The following is a 12,293-nucleotide window of genomic DNA, read 5'->3' as shown; positions in this document are numbered from 1 at the left end:
TATTTTAAATGATATCCTTGCTGGGTAGAGTATTCTACGCTGCACATTTTTCCCTTTTAGAACATTAAATATATCTTGCCACTCTGTTCTGGCCTATAGTGTTTCTGTAGAGACATCAGCTGATAGCCTTAAGGGATTCCCTTATAATTAACACTTTGTGTTTCTCTTGCTGCCTTTAGAATCCTCTCTTTATCTTTAACTTTTGCAATTTTTATAATATGTCTTAATGTGGGCCTATTTGGGTTCAACTTGTTTGGAGCCCTCGTGCTTCCTGTATCTTGATATCTGTTTCATTTAGATTTGGAAAGTTTTCAGCCATAGTTTATTCAAATATATTTTCAATCCCCCTTTCTTTTTCTTCTCCTTCTGGAATCCGTGTTATGCATAGATTAGCCTGCTTTACATTATTCCATAAATCCCTCATATTGCTTTCATGTTTTTTTTCATTTTGGTTTTATGTCTGCTGTCCTGATTGGATGATTTCCATTATTCTGCATTCCAAGTCATTAATTCATTCTTCTGCATTATTCATTCTGCCCCCCCTCCAGTGCCTTTAACTCTGCATCTCTGCAAATACATTATCTAGTTTTCTCACTCCTCCTTATATTTTCTAGTTCCTTTCTAAAGGAATCTGCATTACTGTTCATATCTGCTCTTAATTCCTTCATTCTTGCTCTTGATTCCTTCAATATTTTCACTGGCTCCTTTTTGAACTCAGTGTCTGTTAGACTGCAGAGGTCTGTTTCATTTTTTGCTCCTTCAGATGAATTCTCCTGTTCTTTTAACTAGGAATGGTTCCTGAGCTTCTTCATTTTTGCTTATATTTTTTCATTCTCCAGAGCGTGAGTCTTAGCACCCAGCCCCGACTCAAGTGTCTCAGGCTGTGGTGTCCAGGGGCGGTGGTACCAATGGTCTGTGTGGCTCTCACTTTGCTTTGCCCTCCTCAGTCCAGCTGCTGCACATTTTTCTGAGACTTTGAGGTCCCTCCATCTTGGCTGATCTCCCCATTGGTTAGGTGGCTTCCTGGGTGCGAGTTCCTTTCCTCTTTCATGCTCCCTCTCAGGAGTGTTAGTCCCATCCTGACTCCTTCTCTCTCTTTTTTCCTTTTGTTCTACCGAGTTATGTGGAGTATTTCTTGCCCTTTTGGAGGTTTAAGGTATTCTGCCAGCAGGCAGTAGATGTTCTGTGTGAATCATTGTACATGTTGATATGTTTTTTCTTATGTGTTTGTGAAGGAGGATGAGTGCCACCATCTTGATCCCTCCTCTCTGTTACTTTCCCCTGCAGCACATTGGCACCCAAAGTAGCTGTTGCATTGGTTTCTGAGTTTGGGACAACTTGATTATTTCTATGTTGATGAGGGTCAGAGGTGGAGAGAAGTGGCTACACGTGCCAGTGTCTGGCTGGACTGCGCCCTTCTTTCTCCCCTCAGACTTTCACCATTATCCCACCTGCTCTGCCCAGCACCCTATACTGGGCACATTTCATGCTTAATTGCCCCCCCATTTCCATTATCCACTCTTTTTGTGGCACCCCTGGAGATAGGTATTTGGTTTACTGTCTATAATGAAAGGAGAGGTCTTAATTCTGAAGTTTTAAATTCCCCTTGAAAGCTCCCTTCAACAGCCATCCTTCTTGTTGCCATAATTGCAGATTTAACCATCATTGGCCCATACCAAGCCCTCAGAGCTGCAGTATGGTAGAAATCACAAAGGGTGTCTGAATTATAGTTAACTTTCCTTATTTCTTCCTGGGAGCCTGGTCTAGGGCAGCCCTAGCTATGTTGTCCTGCAGCATTTCCTTACTAAATAAGGATTGTTCTCAAGAGCAAATCCCACAGAACCCAGGCCCAGAAAGACCCAACAGGCTTCTGCATCCATAACCTTGACTGTCTTGAAAAGTTTGGAAGCAGAAAATCTTGTTAAGCTGTACACAGCAGTAAGCAACCATAAAGGGGATTTTGAAATGTACTTACACAGATGGTTGCATGTGGTTACTTCTCCAAGATATGACCAGCAAAGAATCTGGAGTCTGTGGCCTTGAGGAATGTCGAATTGAGTGTTCCAGGAGAAAGAGAGCATTAGGAACCTGCACAGCAGGAGGGAGGATGTGGCTGATACTAGGTGAGATGGGAATGGGAGAATGAAGGGACAGAAAGAGACCACTTGCATTTGAAAACATTATATTTTTGTGACTTTGACACTACATAGGAGATCATTAGTTGGGAAGACTTAAAAAACTCCTTTGTGTTATATAAAAATGAAGTCATTTGTTGTATTTGTCCCTAAATAATAAATAGACCAATTGTCATTCATGCATTATAAGCCATCCTTTTATAGCTCTCAATACTCCCTCTTTAAGGAACAAGGGAAGCCTCACACCTTAACCCTCCATGATTCGTCAGCCTTTCTCATCCCACAAGTAGAATCTTCAGTCTCTTCTGCTGATAGTTGAATCTGGTAGGAGAACTAACTCCCTAGTGACTGTGAACTGTTCTCCAGGGACACATAAGACCCACTGGTGTGAGGGTGGGGGATTAGCAGGTCTGGGGTGTGCACCGGGGATGCATCACACAAAGAACAACTGCAAGTTTGGACCAGTACCTTGGTGCTGATTTAACGTCTGGGAACGAGACCCCCCCCCACCATGGACTCCTGGGGGATGATGGTGGGTGGGACATGTGGCCTAGGTGGAGCTGAAATCTTAGAGAAAGCAAGATGCCCAGATAAGATGGTTGGGGAGGCCAAAGAGAAGATGCTGCCAACCTCGCGATTGCACCACAGTTAGCTAGGGATTGAAAGAGAGGGTCCTAGTTGGGAACAGCAGCCACTGAAGGAAATTTAAAGGAAGGAAAAACTCCCACCAACTCTAAATATCATCCAAAGTGGTTTCTGTCTAGTATCCTGGTGCTCAGGAGCAGGAAGTGGGGGAAAAGCTCTAGGGATAAAAATCCCTGCCAGATTGTCTTTACACTCTGAAGCTAGACAACCCTCTTGGCTGGGGATTTCAGCCAGGTGGACCCCAGCACTCTCCTACCACGAAGCTTATCCCTTTTCACTGGCATCAATTCAACTCCAGACAGGTTTAGAGGTGGTCACTGATCTCCCGGGCTGTAGGAGGAGAGCTGAGTATGGAGGGCTTATCAGTAGGGTCCCAGCAGGAAGCAGAATCCAATTCAGTTGCTTCAAGTGAAGAAGTATTAGTGATGGGACTGTTTGCAGAGGTGGAGGCAGGTCTAAGGCAGCCAGCAGAGGATTTCACCCCCGTGCTGGCGGCAAGAAATCCACTTCGAGACTTGAAGGGCGGAAGGAAGCAGTGCTACTGGAGCCCAGGAGAGCGAAGTACCCTGGCAGGAGTGCAAGGTATGCCTGGAGAGACAAAGGGCAGGAGAGAGCGGGAACCCATACCCCAGCCTACCTCTTCCTGCTGCCCTCTGCCCTCCCGCCTCCCGTCAGCTCATCCTCTGGGGAAGTCAGCCAGCAAGGAAAATTGGCAGTCCTGGGGCAAGGACCTGGGCGGGATGGGTGGACCAGAGTAACTAGCACAGGGGTCTCCTAAAATATTGTCTTAAAAGCCCGGCATTTATTTTTATGCCATAGCCTCATGTGAGATACGTGTACTATAGTCACAGTAGACAGGTTGTGGTGGCCCACACTCCAGCCACTGACACAGAGGTGGCTCCACATGTGATGTTCATCTCTGCCCACAGCTAGCTGCATCAATAGCATCCAAATGGCAGATGTCAGAGCTGTGGTGATTCTCAGGTTTAAATCCATAAAGCATTTCTGGTTTTTCTCTCTTTGATCCTTCCCTCAAAGAGCAAGGAGGGACTGTTCCTTGAGAAGATGTTACAAGTTTTCTCTTCAAGCTAGGGAAAACATTTTATTCAGCATCTGACGCATATATACTAGGTTCCTTTGCTGCTACCCAAAATAAATAAGTAAGCAAATAAATAAATAATTCAAAATACACCCAAATAAGTTCACCTTTTCACAGAAAAAGCGCCCACCTGCAGTGCTTGTGAGAGATCTTACAAGGTGATTTGGCTTCTTCTTCAAAGTGGAGGGGCTAAGGCAGGAAATTCCACTTAGAGCTTCACTCCACCTTAGGGTTTGACTTCCGTTAAAATGCGAATGACAGGAGTTCTTTACTTGGCCAGCAGTAATGAACCTGAGCCTGACTAATATCCATTAGGATGCAGGTTCAATCCCTGGCCTCACTCATCTGCATAGGCCAGCAGCTACAGCTCCAATTTGACCTCTAGCCTGGGAACTTCCATATGCTGTGAGTGCAACCCCCCAAAAAAAGACCAAAAAGAAAAAAATGCCCTGGAAAGGAAAGTGCTGCAAGGCCTTTCAACTCTTTACCAGGAGTTGATCACTCTACTGCCTGGAGGGGCTGGGCAGGGGTTTACCACCCCTGAATTAAATTTTCCTGTAGGGTCTTCTCATTTTCTCCCCATGACCTATTTCTGAAAGGGACACAGATGCTGGATACTCTTGGTGGAGAAAACCCCTCTTAATCTAAATGAGGGGAGAAATAGTGAATCCTCACCAAGGTTTTAAAAAGAGCTGAATTATTCACAGTGACAGTTTGCACAGGTTCTGGTCTTATAATTAGGTATCCTAGTGAGAGGAAAGGTCAGAACATGCCTGACACTACGTGTCATATCTTTATTACAGTGGTCACAGACTTTACTTGGCTTTAAGGACAAAACAGGGACAGACAGCATGTTGAAGCTGCCGCTAGTACATCTTGGGACTGGGTATGGCAGAGTTCAATAATTTGGAGCAGGAAAAAATAGAGTAGTTTTATAAAAAGATTTTGAGTTGAAGACTATCATAGAAATGCCATCTGTACCTGATGTGAAAATTCTAAAGCATCAGGCATTTAGTAACTTCACCTACCAGTGCAAACCTCAGAGCATGACCTTGAAATTCTAAGTAATGAAATGAAAGGAGGGTGGCACCATCGTGGATCATGAGCTACATCACTTGATAATTGACTCTGGCCAAGAAGTGAATTGGATTCTCTGAATTTAGGAGACAAGGCAAAATCAAATTACCCAGTGGACCGAGGTCCTACTGCCAGCATCATGGCCTATCTCACTGAAACTAGCATGCAGCTGCTCCCATGCATCTAAGCCCAGAGGTGTGTCAATTTGTCTATTCAGTGCTAGCATTTCTGTTCTCTCATTCTCTATCCTCTCTGACTCGCATCCACCATGGATTTCTTCTTAAAGACCAGTAGTGTGCTTGTGTTGTGCATGTGCATAGATGACCATGGCAGGGAATGTCCCCTGGATGGGCTACTTTGTACGGTGTCTCTAAATTCTTTGGCAAGATTCAGAAAGAGCGGGCTCTCATCTTTCTGGAAAGGTGCCGTCAACACTGAGGTACAAGGGGTGATGTGGCTAGCTGCCCTGACACTGTCCCTCCCATCCTGGGAGACCAGTGCTCTGCTTCTGTGAATGAACCATTGCATGAAAGCTGGCCCTGTATATTTGCTTTGCCATGGCTCCTCTCTCTGTGGTTTACTGAATTGCCAGTGAATTGCCAGGGATATGGCAGAATCACTGTGTACAGTGGATGGGCCCTTCCATAGAGCTGCATGTTGTGGACACAGCCAGAAATGAATTTTTGCCAATAGCAGTAACAGTGAGAAATAAGAACAGAGTGAATGTGAGCATAGGAGACCCTTTAGTATTTGTAATGTTCCTTTTAGCCATTTTTAAGGTAGTTTCTCCAGGGGCATTTTCAGTGTGTTAAAAATGAACACACTGCATTGCTCTCGTTCATTGCTGTTGCCAATGCAGGGAAAGTTCACAGAGTGAGGGCTCGTTCTGTATCAAATGAATTGGGAAGCAAGCAGAAACTATAGGGGAAAAAAAGCTCTCTGATGATTTGGGGCAAATGACTTTCACTTTGTACCTGTGAAACTGTAGAAAGCAATCATTGGTTAGCTTCTGGCTAGAATCAACATTTGGAATCTAGAGATAAAAGGAGGCAAATTAAATAAGTTATGGGACTATATTCATTTAGAATTTTGAAAAGGAGCTTTAAATATATCTAGGCATAGGTTCTAATAAATGGCTTGTCTGTTATGTTGATGAAATCTAAGGAGGAGAAATGGATTTCTGGAATCTATGTGGACATCTTTGTAATAACAGGTTGTTATCAGTCTGAAGGTGATAAGGCTGATACCTCAGGGACTAACAGTACCTCCCTGGCTCATTGGTCTTTGCTGTGAACCCTGATGGTATGGAGCAAGGTGGCTTTGGAAGTTAACTTTATGTAAAGGTGAGGTATTTACACAACAACTGATTTAATTTGGCGTATTCCAGATTCTCAAGATTCTGAATTCTATCAATAATGAGAATACTGTACATGGAGGCTTCCTTGAAGAACTGACTATAGAAAACTGTGGGGTGGGCATCTCTTTGGAATATTATGTTGGAAAACTGTGCTGCTCATGTCACAGTTCTGGCCATTACATTTTTGTTATACTGTAAAAACTACCAGCATGGGTATCATGCTTATGTCCCTTTCCTTGTACACATGTGACCTGACAGTTTCTCCAGTATTGAAGAAAGGCCTAGTAAAGTCTAGACTCTACTGGACAGATATGAGAGATCATTTATTTTGTCCCTTTATTTCTCATATGCAGAAACTGAAGCCCAGAAAGGTTAATAGACCACCCAAAATCACACAGCCAGCTGGACAGCACTTGATCACATTTCCCCTGTCCTTGGTCCAGTCTCTTCCCTTTGAGGCCATTTCAAACCTGCAGAAGGTCATTCTGATGGCCCATGGAAAGGAGTGCTTAGGTTTCTCCTCTGGGTGAAAGCCCAGGAACAGGCAGTTGACATTCACCAGCCACCAGTGACATCCTCTTTGACATACTGACCGTGATGGTAAAAAATACAAATTCTGTGAGAATGCAGGGTCCCATGCAAAATCCAGCTAGAAGGGAACATGGTAAACGAAAGGATGGTATTCCTCTTACATTTTTGTCCATGACTCCATAGGCTACAAGCAACACAGGTCTGAAGATGTGATCATATTCCACAATTCTTTCAAGAGGCCTTCACCTCTTAGTTCATTATTTCTTCCCTGAGGACCTGGCTCTAAGTTTTCAAGTCCCAGGAAATAAAGCATACTCTCACTTCTTTTAATGAACCTGAAAATCATCTCCAAATAGATACAAATGAAAGAAAGTTGCAACAGAATCTAGTTACATCAGGGCACCAGAAATATGAGCCTACACCTTTCCAGAGCCCAAACTATATCCAGCATGTGTCATGACCCAAGAGCAAATGGTGTTCAAACCACCTAGAGTTAACCAAATATTTATTGTCAGTTGCCTCATAAATTAGGGACTTGCTTAAGTGAAGGCCAGCAGATGAACTCATAAAATATGCATTGAATGTTTTATTGATGATATAGCTACAGCAGCACAAAGAGGGCATCAAAATGCATGTGATAGTACTTGGTGTTGGCCTTGTATCATGGAGAAGAGATGAGAAGCTGGTAAACGATGTCACTGGGAACTTTCATTGGGATGAAGGACTAATTTTTTTGAGAAACCCAAGAATTAATAAATTGTCAAGAAAGGAAAAAAATTAAAACAATCCGGGAGGGAAAAACCACAGTTTCTACAGTGTAGCGATTTGAAGAAAAAGACCTATTTAATTTTTTTTTTTAGAATTAAGAATAGCTTAAGGAACATCTATGCTCATTCACTAATTCAGCCCACTGTATGCAAAATACTGTGAGCAGTTAGAGCAAACAAGAAATAGATGGCTGTCTATTAAGCAGAGGTTTAGAAATATAATTTTTGTACCATAAAACTCACCTATTTCAATTCAGTGATTTTGAGCAAGACTGACAGAGCTTCAAACATCACCACAATCCAGTTTCAGAACAGTTCTATCACTCAGAAAGATCCATTTGGAGTCAGTCTCAAGCCCCAAGTAACCACTAATCAATATCTGTCTCTATAAGTTTGCATTTCCAGCAAGTTTCGTATATAAATGGCTGAATAATATTCCATTGCATGGATATACCACATTTTGTTTCCCCAGTCAACTGACCTTTGGGTTATTTCCACCTTTCCATATTGTGAAATGCTGATATGAATACTCACATAAAAGTGTTTGTGTGATGAAGTTCCCATTGTGGCTCGGCAGAAACAAATCCAACTAGGAACCATCCCTGGCCTTGCTCAGTGGGTTAAGGATCCAGCATTGCCATGAGCTGTGGTGTAGGTCACAGACGCAGCTTGGTTCTTGCGTTGCTGTGGCTGTGGCATCGATCGGCAGCTGTAGCTCCAATTTGAGCCCTAGCCTTGGAACCTCCCTATGTGGCAGGTATGGCCCTAAAAAGCAAAAAATAAAAAAATAAAAATTTAAAAAGTGTTTGTGTGATGTAAGTTTCTATTTCTCTTGGCTAGATATCTAATAAAGGTATTTTTAAGGCATGCAGTAAGTTTAGGTTTAACTTTTAAAGACACTGCCTACAGGTTTTCCAGAGTGTCAAAAACCAATTGACCATAAATATAAGGATTTATTTCTCGATTCTCAATACTGTTCCTTTGATCATATGACTGTCCTTATGCCAAGACCACACTCTTAATTACTGAAGCTCTTGAGTAAGTTTTGAAATCAAGAAGAGTAAGAATTAATCTACCAAATTTGTTCTTTTTCTTTTCTTTTGTGGCCAAACCCATGGAAGTTCCTGGGCCAGGGGTCAATTCAGAGCTGCACAACCACGGCAACATTGGATCCTTAACTCGCTGAGCGAGGCCAGGTGTCAAACCTGCATCCTTAACCTGCTGAGCCACAATGGGAACTCCCAAATTTGTTCTTTTTCAAAATTATTTTGGCTCTTCTGGGTCCTTTACATTTACATGTAAATTTTAAGATCAGCATCTCAATTTCTGCAAAAAATAAAACCAGAAACAAAACTTACTTGGATTTTGATGTGATTTATGTAGAATCTAGAGATGAATTTGGTAAAAAAATGGCTGTTTTAGCAACATCAAGTCTTCTCATCCATAAACATGATATGTCATTCCATTCTTAGACCTTTCATTTCTCTCAGCTGTATTTTATAGTTTTCAGTGTATGGGTCTTTCAGTGTATGAGTCTTTCATTTTGATAAATTTATTCCTTAGTCTATTCTTTTTGATTCTATTATAAAAGGAATTATTTTATTTTATTTTTAGACTATTCATTATTAGTACATAGGAAGACAGTTGTTTTTTGTATATTTATCTTACATCATGACATCATGCAAAACTTCTTAACTGTAGTAGTGTTTATGTGGCTTGCCCAGGGTTTTCCATATTTAGGATTATATCATTTATGAAGAAAGTTAATTTTACCTGTTCCTTTCCAATCTGAATTCCCTTATTTTATTTTATTTTTTTCTTGCCTGATTGCACAGACTAGAACCTCAAGGACAGTGTTAAATAGAAGTGGCAAGAGTGCCTAGCCTTGTTTCTGATCCTGAGGGGAAATCATCCCTTCTTTTACCATTAAGTATCATGCTTGTCATGGGCTTTTCACAGATTCCTGATTCAAGTCAAATAGGTCCCCTTCTAGTCCTGGTTGGTTGAGAATCTTTATTATGAAAGGCTTGTGGATTCTGTCAAATGCTCTTTCTTTGTGTATTAAAATAATAATATGGTCTTATTCTTTATCTTATTAATTTGGAGCATTACATTAGTTGTGAATCCATAATTATGGATGTGAAGCTAGCTTTACATTCCTTGGATAAGTTCTACTTGGTCACTGTGTATAATTCTTATATGTTGCTAGGTCGATTCACTGATATTTTCTTAAAGATTTTTGCATCTATATTCATGAGGAACACATGTAGTGTTCTTTTTCTTGTGATATCTTTGTTTTGGTATTGCGGTAATAGTTGGCCTTCCCTTTTCTAATATAAGTGACCTTCCCGGTAGTTTCTGGTTTCCTGGGGTTCCTCCTTCCAGTTTTTCAGCCAGAAGTCAGGGGTTTTATGTTTCCAACTCATTTGCATGCTTCCACATATTATGCTTGCATCTGGGGCCAAACAGAGGCCAGATACATAGAGGGGACAGTGGGGGTTCGCTCACCCTGTCGGAACAAGAATATTCCACTCCTGCAAGGTTTTGTCTCCTTTAGGCTCATGTTGTCAACACTGCTGCCTCTACCTAGAATTGCCTGGGGACTGAGGTCTGAGAATGGGGGAGAAAAGAGAGGGGGATTTCTATATATTTTCTGAGAAATGGGAGTTCCTTTTCCCATTTCTCAAGCCAGAACTAGAAGGCTTCTTTTAGAGCTCTCTCTGTCCATATTTGGTACCAGCATCTTGTTTTGGGCTGCCTTGAAATTAAGCCAGGGAATTCCAGAGGAAAAAAATAGTAAACAGTTTGGTGGTACTTTGAATTCTTGCCTTCTTTTCCAACCCAATTGCTACCAGTTTCTTTTCAGAATCCTTAGATTTTACCTAGAAACCCAAACACTATATGTCTATTTTTGTTTTCTAGTAATTCTTCTTATTATTATTATTAATGTATAGTTGATTTACAATGTTTTGTCAAGTTCTGTTGTACAGCAAAGTGACCCAATCACATACATTTTCCCTGTGCTGTACAGTAGGATCCTATTGCCCATCCATTCCATATAGGATGCATATGGTTATAGTAATTCATTTTAAATTTATTGTACCAGAGCAATGGTCCTCAATAATGACTTTTCTGGATGATGGAATGGAGGCTTTGGGGATTTTTTTTTTTTTTTTGGAGGGGTGAATAGTGGGGATTGGGTCTTTCGACTAAAGATCAATCATCAAGCATAGAAAATAGGATTTAGAATTGGATTTTCCAAATCAAAAATGAAAGTACCCGTTTCTTCCTGCAGTGGACACAGTCATCACATTAACTCTAAGCCTTGGTCCTTTCCTTTGTTTTTTTTTCTTTTCTGAAATTGCCTGAGGGTAAGTCTTCCCAGAGAGATTATAACTCTGCTGGGCTCGGAAGGGGCTATCTGGAATAGGAAGGCCCTTGCTCATTTTAAAAAATCTTTTCTCTCTGTGTTCTTCAGATTGGGTTTCTGTTGTCTTCAAGTCTCCTCCACCATAACAGTTTACTCTTTAGCCCTTGCAGATATTGCATTTTTTTACTTTTAAAATTTCCATGTGGTTACTTTTTTATAGTTCCTTTTTCTCTACTGAAACTACCTTGCATTTCAAGAGTATTTACCTTTACCTCATGTACTATGGTTATAACTGCTGATTTAAAAGTCTTTCTCTGATTATTCCAACACCTCAGTCATCTCAATATTGTGATCTATTGATTGCCCTTTACTTTGAGAATTGGTTGTGTTTGCTTGCTATTTTGTACATTATTTTTGGATTATATATTGTATAAATATTAAAGTTTAATACACTGGGTCCTATTCTCTGGAAAAGTTGTCTTATTCTGAATGCTGCAAGGTAGGAATGCATCACAATTTGGTTATTCATTCTTTCATTGACTGATATTTGAATCTTCTGTTTGGGGGCTATTATAAATAAAGCCACAACAAATTAAAAAAAAAAAAGGCTGGAGTTCCTGTTGTGGCTCAGTGGTTAGCAAATCCGACTAGGAACCATGAGGTTGTGGGTTCGATCCCTGGCCTTGCTCAGTGGGTTAATGATCTGGCATTGCCCTGAGCTGTGGTGTAGGTCACAGACACAGCTCAGATCCTGTGTTTCTGTGGCTGTGGCGTAGGCCAGTGGCTACAGCTCCAATTCGACCCCTAGCCTGGGAACCTCCATATGCCCTGGGTGGGGCCCTAGAAGAGACAGAAAGACCAAAAAAAAAAAAGTTGACTTATTTTGTTTTAACAAAGCTTGATTAGATTTAGACTGCCAATTTTTGCCTCATTTTCTACATGCACTGGGTCCCAATCAGTTCAGTCTTAAAAGCCTGTTCTGGATAGCAACACAAAAAGTACACCAGAGTGAGTATGCGGTATATGCATGTTCTGTAATTCTTCAACAGTGTGATTCTAGGTAGAGAACCCCAAGCTATCCTGTACCTGTGATTTTCCCTGTCTACGTTGACTTTAACCTTTTATCCTTTTTTAGCAACAGAAAATTCAAGGAGCTCCTACAAAGAAAAACAAACCGAAAAAACTAGATCCACTCAAAGGCCAGAAGGTTATTGCACGATGTGATGAAAATGGCTTTTATTTTCCAGGTAGATATTTTATTTCTTAAGAGTCCTTTGTTAAATAATATGATACTGGGGACCAGAAGTTCTTA

At 41.2% G+C, this 12,293-nt stretch overlaps 1 protein-coding gene across 13 annotated transcripts in view; it reads left to right on the top strand.

Moving 5' to 3' along the window:
• Positions 1-12,293, top strand: part of VWA3B (von Willebrand factor A domain containing 3B) — a 226,077-nt gene that overhangs the window by 191,275 nt on the left and 22,509 nt on the right. For all 13 annotated transcript variants that reach the window (XR_014841447.1, XR_014841444.1, XR_014841445.1 and 10 more), the window contains one exon: positions 12,117-12,228. Coding sequence is in view for 8 of the 13 variants with exons in the window: in XM_085018668.1 (XP_084874794.1) it covers positions 12,117-12,228 (112 nt within the window). In the remaining 5 variants the exon portion in view is untranslated. The remainder of the gene's footprint in view (positions 1-12,116; positions 12,229-12,293) is intronic.

Source organism: Sus scrofa, chromosome 3 (assembly GCF_054392235.1).
Source record: "Sus scrofa isolate SSC_HxYL_T2T_F1_AM1 chromosome 3, Sscrofa_HxYL_maternal_Yorkshire_Landrace_v2.0, whole genome shotgun sequence".
NCBI classification, from domain to species: Eukaryota; Metazoa; Chordata; class Mammalia; order Artiodactyla; family Suidae; genus Sus; species Sus scrofa.
This window is presented reverse-complemented; position numbering and strand designations above follow the sequence as displayed.